Source organism: Neomonachus schauinslandi, chromosome 4, assembly GCF_002201575.2.
Source record: "Neomonachus schauinslandi chromosome 4, ASM220157v2, whole genome shotgun sequence".
NCBI lineage: Eukaryota > Metazoa > Chordata > Mammalia > Carnivora > Phocidae > Neomonachus > Neomonachus schauinslandi.
This window is the reverse complement of record NC_058406.1, coordinates 41085793-41106115: the sequence shown is the minus strand read 5'-3', so window position 1 is coordinate 41106115 and position 20323 is coordinate 41085793. Positions and strand designations below refer to the sequence as shown.

The following is a 20323-nucleotide window of genomic DNA, read 5'->3' as shown; positions in this document are numbered from 1 at the left end:
GCCCAGTGTGGGGCTTGAACGTATGACCCTGAGATCAAGAGTCACATGCTCTACAGACTGAGCCAGCTAGGTGCCCCACCACACTGGCTTTTTTTTTTTTGAATCTTTTTTTTTTTAAAGCAATAGGACATCTGTTACTTTTTTTTTTTTTTAAGATTTTATTTATTTGACTGAGAGAGAGTATAAGCAGGGGGAGTGGCAGGGAGAGAGAAGCATGCTCCCGCTGGGCAGAGAGCCCAACATGGGGCTTGATCCCAGGACCCTGGGATCATGACCTGAGCCAAAGGCAGACATTTAACCGACTAAGCCGCCCAGGTGCCCCTGGAGTTTTTTTGAGTGGAGGAATAGTGTATCTAAGAAGTTTTATAAACAGAATTGTGGATCAGCATGGCTCAATCAAGGGTTTGTTGTTTTATGGCTTTTGTTAGTAAGATAACATCTACAAAATTATTAGAGTCATCATCATAGGATAGCATTAGAAAATTGGGGCGCCTGGGTGGCTCAGTCAGTTAAGCATCTGCCTTCGGCTCAGGTCATGTTCCCAGGGTCCTGGGATCGAGCCCCGCATTGGGCTCCCTGCTCCGCGGGAAGCCTGCTTCTCCCTCTCCCACTCCCTCTGCTTGTGTTCCCTCTCTCGCTATCTGTCTCTGTCAAATAAATAAATAAAATCTTAAAAAAATTTTTAAAAAATATTTTGGTTATTGGATAAGGTAAAACTGGTCTTTTAGAAATAGGATCCAGGGGCACCTGGGTGGCTCAGTCAGTTAAGTATCTGCCTTTGGCTCAGGTCACGATCCTAGGGTCCTGGGATCGAGTCCCGCATCAGGCTCTCTGCTCAGCAGGGAGCAGCCTGCTTCCCCCTCTCCCTCTACCTGCCGCTCTGCTTACTTGTGCTCTCTCTCTCTGTCAAATAAATAAATAAATCTTAAAAAAAAAATAGGATCCACTTTTTAAAAGATTTTTTATTTATTTATTTTGAGAGAGAGAGAGCAAGAGCGATCACAGAGGGAGAGGGAGAAGCAGACTCCCCACTGAGCAGGGAGCCCAACGTGGGGCTTGATCCCAGGACCCTGAGATCATGACCTGAGCCGAAGGCAGATGCTTAACTAACTGAGCCACTCCGGTGTCCCATAGGATCCATTTTTATTTTTAAAATTAGGAATGTGCAGCAGTTTCTACAAAAGTTTAGACATAGGCATATATTTGGCAACTGTTTTGACAGTTATGTGAAACACCTTATAAAGAATACTGAAAGCAGAATGTATAAATTAAATGAATTAAAATATCCAAAAATGAGGAGCAAAAACATTCTTTTATAGCTAAAAGTGGTAGAGCTTTTTACTAGAAAATAACGTTAGTCATAAAAGATACTAATGGTGAAAATATAGGGTGGTTTTGGCTTAAATTTTTGTTTGTTTTGGCTTAAATTTTAATTATAATTAAAAAATTACTTTATAAAATAATTTAGAGGGGCACCTGGGTGGCTCAGTCGTTATGCGTCTGCCTTCAGCTCAGGTCATGATCCCAGTGTCCTGGGATCGAGCCCCGCATAGGGTTCCCTCTCTCACTCTCTCTCTTTGTCAAATAAATAAATAAAATCTTTAAAAAAAATACTTAGAAAGAAGAGCCTAATCAGTTCCTTTTTCTTAATAAGAGAGAATATCAGTCTTATTAAGTAATCCCTATACCCCATGTAAGACCCTGAGATCAAGAGTTGCATGCTGAGCCAACCAGGTGCCCCTAGATTGGAATGCCTGTGTTTTCTTTGTTCCATTTCCTTTTATATTAATTGTGGTACATCAGTTGCGAGTTTTATTTCCCTTTTAGTTGAAATTCTTATTTAGTAATGTAGAACAAATTTTACTTTTAAAATTCTGTTTTGCCATATTGCCATAATTACATTAGAACCTTCTTTATGACCATTTGGCTGTTACTTACGAAGTGGGTTTTAATTCCTCATATGGTTAACAGAGTTTTTTAAGGTTTTACAATTTCTTCAGTTTTGAGACAAATTTGAAAGTTTTTGAAAGTCTCACCAATTTTTGAAAAATGGCTTTTGCATTTTAAATAACACATTTTGGTTTTTTTTTTTTTCAACCCAATAGTTTGTTTGCCTAATCTGGACTTGAAGCAGTTCAGCTACTGGGAATCTGCCATTTAACAATATCACAATTGGAAAGAAGCAGGTTTTCAAATAATGGAAGACTCTAAGACCTCTAAAAATGAAAATCATGAACCAAAGAAGAATGCTTGGGCTCTTTCTGAAGAAAGCAAAGCAGTTAAAGTTATATCTAATCAGACTTTGAAAGCTAGAAATGATAAATCCATAAAAGAAATTGGGACCAGCTCTCCAAATAAGAATAGTAGTAAAAAAAATAAGCAAAATGATATTTGTATAGAAAAAACAGAAGTTAAATCATGTAGAATAAATGCTGCCAACATAGCAAGCCCTAGAGATTTGGGATTAGTCCTTCGAGATCAAAGTCACTGCAAAACAAAAAAAATCACCTAATTCACCGGTGAAAGCAGAAAAGGTACCAGTTTCACAAGCAAAAGCAGAAAAATCACCAAAGTCCCCTAATTCACCAGTGAAAACAGAAAAGACACCCAGCTCACAGGTGACAGCAACAGAAAAGGCACTTAGTTCACAGAGGAAAATGGAAAAAGGACCCAGTTCTCAGATGAAATCAGAAAAGGTCCCTGGTTCACCAGCAGAACCAGAAAAGGCTCCCAGTTTACTGTTGAAGGAAAACATGCGACGGACAGAATTACAACATATTGGAAAAACAATTCCAAGCTCTTTTACGACTCTGGACAAAGTGAATATTGATGTAGAGGGAGGAAAATCTGCTTTGGAAAACTCACCAGGATCTCAGAAGCAACAAGCATGTACAGATAATACTGTTGATTCTGATGATAGTGCTTCAGGAATTGAAGACATATCGGATGATTTGAGTAAGTACAAATTAGATTATCCCACAGGTCACATTTTTGGAGAGATTTTCCTATATTAATATACTTTAGATTATCCTTAGTTTGATTTTAACTACTTTAATTACAAAAAGGACATTAATAATACAGCTTTTTAAGCTAAAAAAGAACCTTTACATTTATTATGGTAGATAAAAAGCCTGTGCAAATAGAAATTAGTGGCTCCTGTAGTCTGTACATGCATGTGTATGTACACACACACTTTTTTTTTTTTTAAGATTTTTTATTTATTTATTTGACAGAGACACAGCGAGAGAGGGTACACAAGCAGGGGGAGTGGGAGAAGCAGGCTTCCTGCTGAGCAGGGAGCCCAATGCGGGGCTGGATCCCAGGATGCTGGGATCATGACCTGAGCCTAAGGCAGACACTTAACGACTGAGCCACCCAGGTGCCCCCACACTTACACACTTTTTCAGTGGTCCTGGTAATATGTGGCTCATTCATTCAACAAACATATGTACTGAGTTCCTTTTATATGCCAAGCATATGTTTACAATGGAAAAACAAAAAATACAACACCAAATCTCAAGGATGCTTCTACTTAGATGAGGGTGATACACATAAATAAAATGGTAATTTAGTTCAGTGCAAAAACTTAGAGTTGAGAGAGTGCATGATTTAATTGAGGGATTTAGTCTTTGGATTGAGAAAATGCAGGACATAAAAGTGAAAATAAGAGTATGACTGAGATTAAGTATGACTGGAACAGAATTGGGGGCGAAAGTGGCAAATGATCCAGCTGAAAATGCACACAATAATTGGAGAATGAAGGACCTTTTAAGATGTGATAGACAGTTTGCACTTTATGATGAGTATTTTGAGAAGCCATTGAAGAGTTTGAAGCAAGGTAGTGCTATGATCAGATATATTTATACATGTTTTTAATCGTTTGGACTGTAGCGCAGCAAATTCCTTACAGGAAGCAGAGATTGGTTAGGACACTTGCAATTTACTTGAGAATTCTGGTGTAAAATTCATTTTCTTTTGGTATTTTGATCTTAGCTTTAATTGCTTATAAATGTTGTCTATGTCTTTTGAGTACTTTTAATCTTGGTTTTGTTTAACTTAGTGGATTTTTTTTGGCTATCTTTTTTCTCATGTTTCAGCTGGGTAAATAAAACCTTTCCTTGATATATGAATAACAAAAAAAAAAAACTATTTCTAAGTCATTATATATTACACTTTGAAAAACTCTGGTAAAGAGTTTAAATATAGTTTCTTTTATTTCTGATGATACACAATTGATAGTATATTGACAGACCATTTTTTTTAAACTTTAATACACATATCTTTATGTGTATAAGAAAAATACCAACTTCATAATTTTAAAAATATAGTTTAGGAGAAGGCCAAAAAAAGTAAGTCAATTTAAAGATAGTATCAAAAAAATAACACTGCTGATAGTGTTCAGATAAGACAAATCTGAACATGATAGTATGGGAATGATTGAAGTTGGGAAATCGTGGTGCATAAGATCACTTACAAGGGTTTGAATGCTTGAGTTAGTGAAATATCTGATTCAAGGATTATTATTACTTTTCCCAAAGATTTTATTTATTTATTTGAGAAAGAGAGAGAGGGGGGAGGAGAGGGAGAAGCAGACTCCCCATTGAGCAGGGAGCCTGATGTGGGGCTCAATCCCAGGACTCCCAGATCATGACCTGAGCTGAAGGCACATGCTTAATTGACTGAGCCACGCAGGTGCCTCCAAGGATTATTTTTTTAAAAAGGGAAAGTAAGTGAAGTGACAGTGATATGATTGACAGTGTGGGCTCTAGAGTAGAATTGCATAGGTTTTGAATCCCATCTTCTCCACTTAGTAAGTCTGTAATCTTCGATAGGCTACTTATACTTTATTTTTTAAATTTATATAATATGAATAGATGTACTGATATACATAATGAATGGATAGAGATAATGCATCTAGATACACATCAGGTAAGCTGCTTATCCTTTAGAACATGTTTCAGTTTCCTCATTTTTTTTTTTTTAAGATTTATTTATTTACTTTAAAGAGAGAGAGAGCACGCATGAGCAGGAGATGGAGAGGGAGAGAAAAATCTCAAGCAGACTCCCTGCTGAGCACAGAGCCCGGCTATATCTCACAACCCTGAGGTCATGATCTGAGCTGAAACCAGTAGTCAGATGCTTAACTGACTATGCCACCCAGGCAGCCAATCAGTTTCTTTATTTTTTAAAACAAAGTTAAGATGCTGCTGCCTATTTTATGAAGGTTAAGTGAAGTACTCTAATGGAGTGTTTCATGTAGTACCTGACATGGTAGGCATGTGGTGGCAATGAATGAGTATCCTTTATTATTATTATTTCTCTAATTAAATGCAGTTTTGTTATTTGTTAATATGGAGAACAAGTTGAACTAATTTAAAGAAGCTAGTAGACCAAGTAGAGGTCCTTTTGGGAGACTTGGTTTAACAAATTCAGAAGAATGATTTATAGTACAGCAGTTGTTTTTCATTAAAGAATTCAGTATGTGTAATATTTGCCTCGAAGTCATGTTCATACATAATTGTTTAGTGCTTTTTTCCTCATATGAAAAGGTCCAAATTATATTTAAATTAATGATTTCTCATTAGAGTGCCCCTTTATAAATTAAATAGAATAAAACTTTGATATATAAATCATTGCCTATTTGGACTTAAAAGGCTTTATAGAATTTTGACTAATATCAGGCCCACCTGAAGTTAGTGGCTTAATCTTCCTTTTTTTTTTTTAAAGATTTTATTTATTTATTTGAGAGAGAGAGCATGAGAGGGGGGAGAGTCAGAGGGAGAAGCAGACTCCCCGCTGAGCAGGGAGACCAATGCAGGGCTCGATCCAGGGACTCCAGGATCATGACCTGAGCCAAAGGCAGTCGCTTAACCAACTGAGCCGCCCAAGCGCCCATTAATCTTACTTCATTAGGCCCAACTTTAGCTTCCAGTTAGCACTTCTAGCTTTTCCTTTTGCCGTTCATCTAATAAATATTTTTATGGGTGTCTGCTATGTGTCAGGTACTAATTTAGTTGCTAGGAATTTAGCAATGAACAAAAGAGACGACATTGCTTAAAGGAGCTAATATTCTAGTAGGAGGAGAGGGACAGCATATATAGTAAATAATGAAAGTATGTCATAAGTTAGATGGTAATAAATCTTATGAGAAAAAATAGGAAAGATTGTAGGGAATGATGCTACTGTGTCTGAGGGTGGTGTTTCAAATTTAAATTGTCACTGAGAAAGTAACATTAGAGAAATACTTGAAGGAAAATGGTAAGAGAGGGAGCGTGATGAATATTTGAGGGGTGAGTGTTTTAGATCTGGGCTTCTCAAACTTTTTTTTCCCCCCAAACTTTAATATGTATATGAATTATCTGGGAATTGTATTAAAATGTAGATTCTTGGGTTCCTTTCCCAGAAATTTTTTATTTTGAAGTCTAGAGTGGGACCTGAGATAATGGATTTCTAACAAGCTCCTGAGTAAGATTGATGTTGCTGGTTAGGATCATGCTTTTGAGCAGCATAACCTGTCTTATCTCTTTACTTTCACTTACATAACTTTTCATTGTATTTTCAACATAACAGCCAGAATGATCCTGTTAAAATTATTCAGATCATATTACTACTCTTCAAAATGTTTCTGTAGTTTCCCATACATTAGAGTGACAGTGTCCTTGCAGTGAACAGTAAGGCCCTATGTGATCTGTGCCACTGTCTCACTTCACTTTCATTCATCTGCTTCTTACTTTCTCCCTCTCTGCTCCAAGTGCATGGTTTCCTTGTATTTCCTCAGATATGGAGGATGGCCTTCACATTTGCTTTTTCCTCTGCCTGGAACATTCTTCCCCAGGATGTCCATATGGCTTGCTCTCTTACCTTCCACCTTCTCAGCGAGGGTTTTGCTGGGTCCCTTATCTAAAATTTATAGTCCTTCCTTTTTACTAGTTTAATTTTTCTCCATACTCTTTATCACTGTCATACTTTTAATTTTTCTTACTTACCTTTTAAAAATTATTATTATTATTTTTTAAAAGATTATTAGAGCGAGCACATGCACACACACAAGTGGGAAGGGCAAAGGGAGAGAGAATTTCTTTTTTTTTTTTTTTTAAAGATTTATTTATTTGACACAGAGAGAGACAGCTAGAGAGGGAACACAATCAGGGGGGAGCAGGAGAGGGAGAAGCAGGCTCCTGGCTGAGCAGGGAGCCTGATGCAGGGCTTGATCCCAGGACCCTGGGATCATGACCTGAGCCGAAGGCAGATGCTTAACGACTGAGCCACCTAGACGCCCTGGGAGAGAGAATTTCAAGCAGACTCTGCACTGAGTGGGGAGCCCAACACGGGGCGCTATTTCACAACCTTGAGATCACGACCTGAGCCCAGACCAAGAGTCAGTTTGCCAAGTGACTGTGCCACCTAGGCACCCCTATTATTATTTTTAAGTATGCTCCACACCCAATGTGGGCCCAGTGTGGGGCTTGAACTCAGATCCTGAAATCAAGACTGAGCTGAGATCAGGATGCTCAAGCAACTGAGCCACTCAAGTGCCCCTACCTTTTTGTATAATAGTTTTATTGAGATACAATTCACATGCCAAAATTTCTCATTTAAAAACATACAGTTTAGGGGCACCTGGGTAGCTTAGTTGGTTAAACAACCAACTCTTGATTTCGGCTCAAGTCATCATGTCATCAAGTCATCAGGTCATCATGTCTTGACATCAAGCCCCACATTGGGTTTGTTCAGCACGGAGTCTGCTTAAGGTTCTCTCCCTCTCCCTATGCACACCACTCCCTGCCCCCTATCCCTGCTTGCCCCCCTGCCCTGCTTGCATGTGCACACTCTCTTAAAAAAAAAAAAAAAAAAAGAGGTTAGTGGTTTTTAGTACTATATTCAGAAAGTTGTGTAGATATTGTCACTAATTCCTGAAAATTTTCATCACCTGCAAAATAAACTGTACCCATTAAAAGTCACTACTCATGGGGCACCTGTGTGGCTTGGTTGAGGCTCTGACTCTTGATTTTGGCTCAGGTTGTGATCAGCCCTGCATTGGATTCCATGCTGGGTGTGCAACCTGCTTAAGATTCTCTCTCTCCCCCTCTCTCTCTTGCCCTTACCCCTTAAAAAAAGAAGTCACTAATCTATTTTCTGTCTCTATAGATTTGCCTATTTTATATAAAGGGAATCATATAATATGTGGCCTTTTTTGTTTGGCTTTTTTCACTTAGCACAATCGGGTTTTGTTGGTTTGATTTTTTTTTTTTAATTGAGAGAGAGAGAGAGTGCGTGCAAGCAGGGGCAGGGGAGAGGGAGAGAGTCCCGAGCAGACTTGGTACTGAGCTCAGAGCCCAAAGCAGGGCCCAGTCCCACAACCCTGAGATCATGACCTGAGCCAAAACCGAGTCAGATGTCCAACCAACTGAGCCACCCAGGCGCCCCCTGCCTCCTTTATTTTAGAGAGGGTGAGGGAGAGAGAGAGGGGGTGAGGGAGAGAGAGAGGGGCAGAGGGAGAGAATCTTAAGCAGGCTCCACGCCCAGCTCAGAGCCTGATGTGGGGCTTGATCTCATGACCCTGAGGTCATGACCTGAGCCAAAATCAAAAGTTGGATGCTTAACCAACTGAGCCACGCAGGCACCTCAGGACAACGTTTTCAAGATTCATCCATGTTGAAGCATATATCAGTACCTTATTCCTTTTTATTGCTAAATTCCATTGTATGGATATACCACATTTTATTTATCCTTTTATCAGTTGAGAGATGTTTGAGTTGTTTCCATCTTTTGTTTATTATGAATAATGCTGCTGTGAACATTTATTTAAACGTTTTTATGTGGATGTATGTTTTCACTTGTCCTTGATATATGTGTAGGAGTGGAATTGCTGAATCATATAGGAACTACTATCTTAACCATTTTAAAGTATATAATTTGGGGCGCCTAGGTGGCTCAGTCGGTTAAGTGTCTGCCTTTGGCTCAGGTCATGATCTCAGGGTTCTGGGATTGAGCCTCGCGTCAGGCTCCCTGCTCAGCGGGGAGTCTCCTTCTCCCTCTCCCTCTGCCCCTCCCCCTGCTTATGCTCTCTCTTTCTCTCTCAAATAAGTAAAATCTTTAAAAAAAAGTATATAATTCAATGGCATTAAGTACATTTGTTGTGTTATACAACCACACCACTATTTAATTGCAGAACTTTTTCATCACCCAAAAGGAAACCCTGTACCCATTAAGATTCACTCCCCTTGGGGCACCTGGGTGGTTCATTTGGTTAAGGGTCTGACTCTTTTTTTTTTTTTTTTAAGGATTTTATTTATTTATTTGAGAGAGAATGAGAGAGAGCACATGAGAGGGGGGAGGGTCAGAGGGAGAAGCAGACTCCCTGCCAAGCAGGGAGCCCGATGTGGGACTCGATCCAGGGACTCCAGGATCATGATCTGAGCCGAAGGCAGTCGCTTAACCAGCTGAGCCACCCAGTCGCCCAAGGGTCTGACTCTTGATCTCAACTCAGGTCTTGGGGAAAAAAAAGATTCACTCCCATTCTCCCTCCCTCTGTCATCGTCTGAAAACCACTAATATGCATTCTTTTTCTATATATTTGCCTATTCTGGGTATCTCATAGAAATGGAATCATATAATATGTGATCTTTTTGTGTCTGGCTTCCTTCATTAAGCATCATGTTTCCAAGGTTCATTCATGTTATAGTATATATCCATCAGTACTTCTTTCATTTTAAGGCTGATGCTATAGACTGAATTGTATCCCCTTAAAATATCTATGCTGAAGCCTTAACTCCCAGTGTGATTGCATTTGGAGATGAGCTTTTAGGAGGTAATTAAGATTAAATGAGGTCCTAAGGGGGGTCCTAATCCAATAGGATTGAAGCCTTATAAGAAGAGGGAGAGATCTGTCTCTCTCTCTATGCACTAACCAAGGAATGGCCTCAGAAGGACACAGCAAGCTGCAATCCAGAGAGAGCTCTAATCAGAAAACGACCCTGCTGGCACCTTGATCTTGGACTCTTCTGCCTCCAGAACTGTGAGAAAATAAATTCCTGTTGTTTAAGCCATCCAGTCTATGGTATTTTGTTATGGCAACTTGAGCTAAGACAGCTGAATTAATATTCTACTATATGGATATGCCACATTCCGTTTATCTGTTTATCAGTGACTGGACATTTGGGTCTTTTCCATCTTTGTTGTGAATAGTGCTGCTCTGAATATTCATGTACAGGTTTTTGTTTGAATACTTGTTTTCAACTCTTGTTTTGTGAGAGTATTAATATCTCATGGGGCTAGAGTTCTATGGAAAAAAGTTTGGGAAATTCTGTCTGATGTTATTTTATATTGATGTTGATTTCAGAAAATTAAATAATCTCATTTATTTCTGACTTTTAAAGAAAGATATGTAGCTTTCTATAATTATTTATATTGGCAGAAATGACAGTATTACAGGATTTGTTGATGTTAGTTGCCTTGTTGTGCTGGGCAAATTGTACATGCAAAAAAGAGAAGGTTAGAATATTGTTTTCTTGCTACTGTTCTTTATCATAAAATGTAGAAATAAAACTAGGATTTTGCCTTTTCTTTTACATTTCCATCATAAGATGGTTACATAAGAACCTAATTATTTTTCCAAATACTAGGACATAATTGCAAATTGCTCATTGTGCATCAGTGTTTCCGACTATAATTTAAAAATCAGTTAGCTAACCTAGCCATAATTCTGATGTGATTCAAACATTTTTTGTTTAAGAGTTTGCCATCTGATTCTAGAGACTTCAGAGGCATACCATTTCTTCTTTGTTTGAAAAATTAGTGCTATCAAAAGGTAGAACTGACTGTCATGGTTCTTATAGATGGTATGTAGTTAGTTTGGCTTTTGAGGGTAGAGTGAGAGATCTTTTGGTTGTCTATGAGCATTTACTTTAAGCAGTGTTTTTAGATACATACAAATTATTTTATTCACACTTTTATTAAGTCTCACCTCTGGTCTAGGTATTAAAATATGAAAGTAAAAAGGTTAAATAAAACCTAGTCATTAGCATCAAGGAATCCATCATCTAAAGTAGGAGATAGATAAATGAATACAAATTACATTATTATACAGTAATGTGAGAGATAATAGCAAGTGCTATGAGAATACAGTTGTATAGTTGAACAACACAGTTTTGAACTGCAGAGGTACACTTATGTGGATTTTTGTGTGTGTGTGGATTTTTTTTAATTTTTAAAAACTTTTAAAAAGGGCAGTGGGGTAAGAAAATAAAAATTTAAAAAATCTTTTTTTATTTTTTTTAAGTAATCTCTACACCCAGTGTGGGGCTCAAACTTAAAACCCTGAGATCAGGGGTGCCTGGGTGGCTCAGTCATTAAGTGTCTGCCTTCAGCCGGGTCGTGATCCCAGGGTCCTGGGATTGAGCCCTGCTTCGGGCTCCCTGCTCGGTGGGGAGCCTGCTTCTCCGAACTCTCCCACTCCCCCTGCTTGTGTTCCCTCTCTTACTGTCTCTCTCTCTGTCAAATAAATAAGTAAAATCTTTAAAAAACAAACAAAAACCCCTGAGATCAAGAGTCATACACTCTACAGACTGAGCCAGCCAGGAGCCCAATTTTTTTTTTTTTTTTTAAAGATTTTATTTATTTATTCATGAGAGAGAGAGAGAGGCAGAGGCAGAGGGAGAAGCAGGCTCCCCGCGGAGCAGGGAGCCCGATGCGGGACTCGATCCCAGGACCCTGGGATCATGACCTGAGCTGAAGGCAGACGCTTAACCGACTGAGCCACCCAGGCGTCCCCCAATTTTTTTTTTTTAATAAATACAGTATAGTACTATAAATGTATTTTCTTATGATTTCCTTCTTTCCTTCTTTCTTTCCTTCCTTCCTTCCTTCTTTCCTTCTGTTCGGGAGAGGGGGCAGAGAGGGAGGGAGGGAGGGAGAGAACCTTAAGCAGGCTCCATGCCCAGTGCAGAGCCCAACAGAAGGCTCGATCTCAAGACCCTGAGATCATGACCTGAACTGAAATCAAGAGTTGGACACTTAACTGACGGAGCCACCCAGGCACCCCTCTTATGATTTTCTTTTCTTTCTTTTTTTTTTTAAAGATTTATTTATTTATTTGAGAGAATGAGAATGAGAGAGAGTACATGAGAGGGGGGAGGGTCAGAGGGAGAAGCAGGCTCCTCGCTGAGCAGGGAGCCCGATGCGGGACTCGATCCCGGGACTCCAGGATCATGACCTGAGCCGAAGGCAGTTGCTTAACCAACTGAGCCACCCAGGCGCCCCCCCTCTTATGATTTTCTTAATACGAATTTCTTTTTTCTAGCTTACTTTATTATAAGAATACAATATATAATATATATATAACGTACAAAATATGTGTCTGTCAACTGTTATTATTAAGGTCAACAATAGGCTATTAATAGTTAAGATTCGGGGCAGTAAAAAGTTATACGCAGATTTTGGCATCCCAAGCCCCAGTATTATTCAAGTGTCAACTGTATAAAGAATATCGGACTGTCTTCTGAAACAGTGTAGGCTTAAGCTGAATTTTGCAGGGCAGGTAAACATTACTAGCTGAAGTGAGGATGGCCTTGATCGTGGAAGGAACAGCATATGTAAAAGGCATTGATTCAACAGCCAGCTGCCCCATCCCTCACAGATCTGTACCTCTGAAACAAATAATACATTATATGTTAAAAAAAAGAGAAGAAGATAGCAGGAGGGGAAGAATGAACGGGGGGAAATCGGAGGGGGAGATGAACCATGAGAGATGATGGACTCTGAAAAACAAACTGAGGGTTCTAGAGGGGAGGGGGGTGGGAGAATGGGTTAGCCTGGTGATGGGTATTAAAGAGGGCACGTTCTGCATGGAGCACTGGGTGTTACACGCAAATAATGAATCATGGAACACTACATCAAAAACTAATGATGTATGGTGATTAATATAACATAATAAAAAAAATGAAAAAAAAAGGCATTGAGACTTGAAGTAGCAATGATCCATTCTATCTAGCACATTTGGTATGAATGAAGTGAAAAGTGTTAAGGTAGGATATAAGGTTAGAGATACAGACACCTTAGCTCTCTTTCTTAAGGTCTTGATTTAAAATCTGAGAGAAGTCTTCCCTGACTCCCATATCTAAAGTTAGTCTCCTTCTGAGTTACTTGCTTTTTTCCTTTACAGCACTTATTATAACTTGGAATTATTATTCTGTTTACTGCCTTCATGAAGGCAAGGATGGCATGTATTATGCTAGAGAGTTTAAACTTTATCCTGAACTCTTTGAAAGCCTTTAGGTATTTTAAGCAAGAGAATAATTTGATTGAATTTGTATTTTAAAAAATCACACTGATAGTGGAACCTACTGTATGCCAGGTGTATAATGCTAGGTGCTGGAAATGAAAAGATGATAGCACACAGTCTGTGCCTTGAAAAGATTGAAATCCAGTTAGGAGGCAGAGAAGCAAAGAAAAAATATTGATGTGGTAGGGATATCCATGAGTTCAGTGAAAGCAAAGAGGGAGGAGCTTGTGGTCTAGAGGATATATGTTCTTTTAGCTGCTCGTGTATAGTGATGAAGTCATTAAAGTGACTTTAGTGACTAATCTTTGGGACTTAAAATAGCTTTTTATCACATTTCATAGTTCAGAGATTTTACAAGATGGTTATGTTGTGTTAGCCTCGTGTAGTGAGTCTCAGTCATATTTATCTCTTGATAGGTTGGAAGAACAAGATAGGCATTTGACCCATGAAATAGATTTTTCTTTGTGAATTCTGATACCGTGTATATCTCTTACTTGTATTTTAAATAAGTATACCAACTTGTACAACTAAGGAAAGTATAAGGAAAGAATATTTTTCCTGTATGTGTATAAATTGATGTCTGTTTTCCATTAAAATTTTTTTTTAATTTATCAGTTCTGCTGATGGTAACTGATTGCTTCCTTTTCTAGGTAAAATGAAGAATGATGACTCTAATAAAGAAAATTCTTCAGAGATGGACTATTTAGAAAATGCTACTGTGATAGATGAATCTGCATTGACACCTGAGCAGAGGCTAGGCTTGAAACAAGCAGAAGAACGCTTAGAAAGAGATCACATCTTTCGACTTGAAAAAGTATACTATGTCATTTTAGTTATGTGGAGGAAGATGCATGTGTCATAACTTTTCTTTGCCAAGCACAGCTCTTTTTATCTTCTTTTATTCCTAAGGCAGAGATAGCATTCATTTTTCCTAATTTCCCTCTTTCCTTTCTTCTCTCCCTTTGTTCACCAAATCCTTACATCTGTGAGTCTGACTTTGTTCATTCATTCCAGGGTCAAGAAACTATGGCCTACTGTCTTGTTTTTGCCTTTTGTATGTGTGCTTTGTGTTTTTAAAATTGTGTAAAATAAACCTAGCCCCTTGTTTTGTAAGCAAAATTGTATCGGTACATAGCCATGCCCATTTGTTTACCTATTGTCTATGGCTGCTTTTACGCTACCATGGCAGAGTTGAATTGAGTAATAAGTTGCTCCAGAGAACATTATAGCTTGCAAAGCATAAAATATTTACTGTTTACCACCAAAGCATAAGATATTTACCCAAATATTACTTTGTCCCTTTATAGAAGTTTGCTGACTTCTGATTTATTCACTCATCAGTAGATACTGAGTGCCTGTTATGTTCTAGGTACTATGATTGGCACTGGGATATATTGATGAAAATGGCAGTTGGTGAATTAGAAGTCCATTCGGAGTGACAAATTAGTAAATATTATGTGATATACTACACTTTCTCCTTTTCTCCTTGGTTTTCTCCTACCCTTTCCTCTTCTGTCTCCCATATTTACTGAGTATCTCCTATGTATTAAGAATTGTTTTAGCCATTAGTATCTTATTCCTGTGTGCTAATTAAATTCTTAACCTAGAAATACACATTTCTAGCCTTAATAAAAACATTGCTAGATATTGAAGGAATGACTCATAAATCAATCTGTTTACAAATAGATACTTGGGATATTCTTGATAAGAATATCAAGAAAGGAAAGAAAGAAATGGTATAATTTTGTAGAGTTTAGAAAAATGAGGTAATGTCTAAATTTAAGAGGCAATCCTGAGTTATTAATAGAACTTACGACAGAGTAGTCACCCTATTAAAATAGAAAGGAATATCAAGAGGTAGAGAGAATTTAGGTTGTGTAGCTAGTCTCCCAAGGTTCTAGTTAGAAGGAAGTCTTTTTTGCAATTTGCTCTTTTACTTAGTTTTCACTTTCCTCCCTTTCTCTTCCCTAAGTCTGGAATTAGTAGCTATTCTGGATCTGTTAAGATAAATATTGAATGCTTTTCGTGTGCCATGATCTGGTGATAAGAAGTTGAATTGGGGCATGTGTGGCATTTTTAAAAACATGTTACTACTTTTCTAGGAGTTTACTAATTAGAGAAAAGCATGTAAGCAAACAACAGTAATAATAACAGTATTGCTTGAAATTTTAGACAAAAGAGTGACCAACTTGAGTGGGGTTATAGAGGCATCAATTTGGAGAATGCTTTATAAGGAGGTGACATTGGAACTGAGTCTGAAGGAGTAGCTGTAGGAGTTGACTAGGTGAATTGGGGAAGTCTGGTACAGGTGAATTATATGGCATGTATAAAGGAAATGTGAAAAAATGTGTTTTAAAAAATAAGGGGACAGGATGGGATAGGATATGAAGCAGGAAAGATCAGTTCTTGGGAGAAGAAAGAAATTAGGGTGGAACGGATATTTGATGGTGGTAGGAAAGAATGGCCAGGGGTAAAAGAAAAGCTTTAGAAGCATGGAAAACATTTTGCTCTTTGAATTTATTTGAATTTAAGCAGCAACGATATAAAATGAGTATGCCAGTACTAGCATAAATGTCTATAATCTCTTTTCTTTCTGGCACTTCTTTGTTTCTCATGTCCTCCAAAACCTCTTATTTTCAGTTTAGTGTACTCTTAATTAACATTTTTTCTTTACCAACTTATTAGACATTCATTAAGAATATTCTTAACTACTTGCTTTTGATTTTATCAGTCCTTGGGTTCACAGTGTACCCATAGATTATCTGACTGATGAGTAAAGATGTAGATTTTTAAACTGTACCAAAGAAGGACTGAATCCAAGCTATTAGATCAGAAGGGTAAATTTCCCTATAGTTAGTGTTAAATATTGACTAGGAAATACTTAGAATTTCTGTGCCCAGCAATCTTTATTCTGGCTGGTTTGCAGAAACTTTAAAGAAGGTTTATTAGTGTGTGTGTTTTAATAGTAAAATAAAATACAACTATATAATGAAGGAATTTTAAAACACTTTTCATGTGTCTCTTCTGTGAAACTGAAGCTTTATGATGTCATGAGAACATTTTTGTCCTATTTGCTATTGTGCTTAATATAGTACCTTGCACGTAGTAGTTGGTTAATAATTAGAGGTAGTTTGCTTAGTGGTTAAGTGTGTAGGTTTTGGAGTCACTGGGTCTACCTCTGCCACTTACTGGTTGGATAACATTAGATAAGTTATTTAATAACTCTTTAAACCTCAATTTCTTCATCATTATAATTGAGTTGATAAAAATAACACCTAGCTCATTGACTGTTACGAGGATTAAATACAATAATACAAGTAAAAGTTTTTGCATAGTGTCTGGTGTATATTAAGTGGTAAAGATCAGCTACTTGTAGAATTGAATTATTTTACCAGGTAGAGCAATTTTTATTATTTCATTTTAAGGTTATAGAAGCAGTTTTCAGTGTTAGAGATTTAATCCAAGGTCAATTGAGATGTCATCTCAAGCCTTCTCACTCCCCATTCATGTTAAAACAAACTTTTCTTACAGAAAGAATCTAGACAATCCTTGTCTGCTAATATTTTACAATTGAAAAACTTATATGATGAGTGATTTCTTGACTCCTTTAGCGACCTCATCAATATTCATAGCTTTAGGTGTTGTGTATTTATGTTTTCAACTCCTGAATCCGAACCTTGCTACTTTCACCACTCTTCTTGAACCAGGCCAACATCATCTCTTTTCTAGATCATTGCAGTATGCTCATAATGGCAATAAGCTCTTTCTGCTTCTATTCTTAAAGGAATTAGGAAGGCAAGCAATCCTTTTAAAATATAGATTAAAACTTAATTCTCTGCTCAAAAACCTTTAGTGTCTTCCCCTCACACTTGGAATAAAAACCAGAGTTCTTTTAAGGGGCCCTGCGACCTGGCCCTCTTTACCACTCAGTGCCAGTCATATATTAGACTTTTTGCAGTTTCTCAGACATATTAGCATATTCCTGCCTCAGGGCCTTAGCATTAACATTTCCTTCTACTTGGAATGTCTCTTCCCAAATACCCACTTAGCTTAATCCTTCACTTCCTTTAAATTATTTTATCAGTAAGGTCTCAAGTGATGATCCTTTTTTAAAAAGTAGTTAACACCCCTGCACCCTATTCGTATTTATTTGTGCATTTCTTTATTTATTACATGTCTCTGTATACTAGAAGTAGATTGTGAGGACAGACTTTGGTTTGTTTTGTTTATGCTATATATCCCTACTTCTAGACAAATGTTTGACATACGTTATGAGCTCAGAAAATATTTAGGGAATTAAGTACTAGTTTTGGTTGGAAACTAAGAGGTAGGAGTCTCTGCAAGGGCTTAAATTCATTCCCCAATAAGGACAGATTTGAAAGAGTTTTTTATGGTTTTTTGTTTTTTAAGTTTTTATTTAAATTCCACTTAGTTTAATATACAGTGTAATATTAGTTTCAGGTGTACCATAGAACCATTCAGCACTTCCATATACCACCAGGTGATTATCACAAGTGTACTCCTTGATCCCCATCACCTATTTAACCCAGCCCCTCACCCACCTATCTTCTGGTAACAGTCAGTTTGTTCTCTTGATAAATTTGGCTTCTTAGTTTGCCTCTTTCTCTTTTTTTCCTTTGCTTATTTGTTTTGTTTCTTAAGTTCCGCATATGAGTGATATCATACAATATTTGTCTTTGACCTCTTTCGCTTAGCGTAATATTCTCTAGCTCCATCCACGTCATTGCAAATGGTGAAAGAATTTTTATACTACAAATTGAAATGACTCGATTGAACTGAATTTTCCTTTTTGCTTGTTGTTTTGGACAATTATTTAATTTTTGAGATTTAGTTGCTTTGCCAGTAAAATAGGGAATCATTATAGGTTGTAAGGTTATACATACTTTATAAATAATGGCTATATTTATTTTTAGTCTGTGGTAGGACTGTTGCTAAATTTGGGGCATGTTTCCATTTAAAGAAAATCATAGTATTACGAAGTTAGAGAATCTTTCTGTCAAGAGTTGCAGGCTATTGAAGATCAATCTGAAATAAAAAAATTGCTGTAATTTCAGAAATTGCAGTATAATGCACTAGAAATCATGTTTGAAAATTCAATGTGTATTTATTGTAAATAAATTTCTGTAATTTTTCGTTGTGTAATCATATGGGTAGAGTTGGCTTTGGATTCAGATATACATGAATTTAAATTCAGCATCTCCTACTTAATATTATATCTTTGTGAAAGTTATAGGCTGTATGAGCTTTTGTTTTCACATCTAGAGAATGAAAATAATAGCGATCTAATTGGATTATTAGAGGTATTAAAATGACATTGTATATGAAGCACCTAACATAGTGCCTAGCACCTAACAGGCACTTTGGAAATAGTAAGGTTTTTTTTTTTTTTTTTTTTTAATTTCAAGAACAGATTTATAGTATATGTGCTGCCGAAGCGAGCACTCAAGAACAGATTTATAAAGTATGACTAAAGTACTATGATAATTCTTGTGTGTGAGAATTGTTTCCTTTATAATAGTTACTTCAAGAGATTATCCATTTATTCCCATGAGATTGTGATTGAGTATGTTTTCAGAACTCAGCTTTTGGAATTTTCTTCCATATTCTCAACTCATATTCTTTTAAAATCTGTTTGAGGGTGGATTTTATTTATTTATTTATTTTATTTATTTGACAGAGAGAGACACAGCGAGAGAGGGAACACAAGCAGGGGGAATGGGAGAGGGAGAAGCAGGCTCCCCGCAGAGCAGGGAGCCCGATGTGGGACTCGATCCCAGGACCCTGGGATCATGACCTGAGCTGAAGGCAGTCGCTTAACCAGCTGAGCCACCCAGGCGCCCTGGATTTTATTTTTTATAGTAATCAAAAAGACAAAGTTTGAAACCGGTTTTGGGGAGAGCATTGGAATAAGACTAAGTAATAAGACTGCCTTTCTTATCCTACATTGGATTCTAAGGACTGTATTATATTAGATAAGTACCAAACATTTAACATTATAATGGTGGTGTTTGAAGTGAGTATATGATCTTCTGTGATGTCTATTTTGAAAAGGACAATTATCTTTTGGGGATATAAGTACTGATTGTTTATTAAAAGTTTATTCCTTTAATGCTTGTTTTTGTTTCTTATATTTATGTAATTATATCATTCACATATATAGTCATATATTTACTTCTCTGTTTTCTGAAAAAATGCATTTTTTTAACTTTTCAGCGCTCACCAGAATATACCAATTGCCGATATCTATGCAAACTTTGCTTAATTCACATTGAAAACATCCAGGGAGCTCATAAACATATAAAGGAGAAACGACATAAGAAAAATATTTTGGTGAGTTCTTTTTACAAAATATTTTATTTTTCGAATGGTAAAACTATATGAAATATTTATTTATGAAACAAAAATGGGTTATTTGTCCTGTCTTACATTAGTAACTGAAGTGATAGCATTAAAAGCTGTGATTGCCTTTCTTATCTTAGGTGGTCAGGAGGGGAACTTTTTCAGAGACCAGTCTGTTCATATTAAAGTATGTTGATTCTTAAATTTAAAACTGTCAGATAGGGGTGCCTGGCCGGCTCAGTTGGTAGAACATGTGATTCTTGATCTCTGGGTTGTAAGTTCAAGCCCCATGTTGGGTGTAGAGATTACTTAAAAATAAAATCTTAATTAAAAAAAAGAAACTGTTAAATACAATTAGTCCAACTGGTATTTATTGAGTTTTTATGTGCTAGATCTAGTCAGTGGTGAATAAGATAGTTGTGGTTCCTACCCTCAGAGTTTCTAAAGTATTGGTGAAGGCATACACTGAAAAAGAATTTAAGTATATTAAATGGAGAAATGTGGTGCTAAGGAAGTGTACAAGGATATTTTACTTAATCTGCAACAAGGACATTTCTCTGAGAAAGTGACATTTGAGCTGAACTTTGAAGTAGTAGTTTAAAATTAAGGCAAAAAGGTGCCTGAGTGGCTCAGTCAATTGAACATCTGGCTCTTGGTTTCGGCTTAGGTCATGATCTTATG

General features: G+C 37.1%; 1 protein-coding gene across 1 annotated transcript in view; it reads left to right on the top strand.

The window, feature by feature from the left end:
* The window catches only part of TUT4 (terminal uridylyl transferase 4), a 121475-nt gene that overhangs the window by 29880 nt on the left and 71272 nt on the right, over window positions 1–20323 (top strand). The window contains 5 exon segments of the mRNA XM_044913871.1: window positions 2106–2506; window positions 2508–2618; window positions 2682–2955; window positions 13933–14096; window positions 19517–19633. Of these exon segments, the coding sequence (XP_044769806.1) occupies window positions 2198–2506; window positions 2508–2618; window positions 2682–2955; window positions 13933–14096; window positions 19517–19633 (975 nt within the window). The 5' untranslated portion in view covers window positions 2106–2197.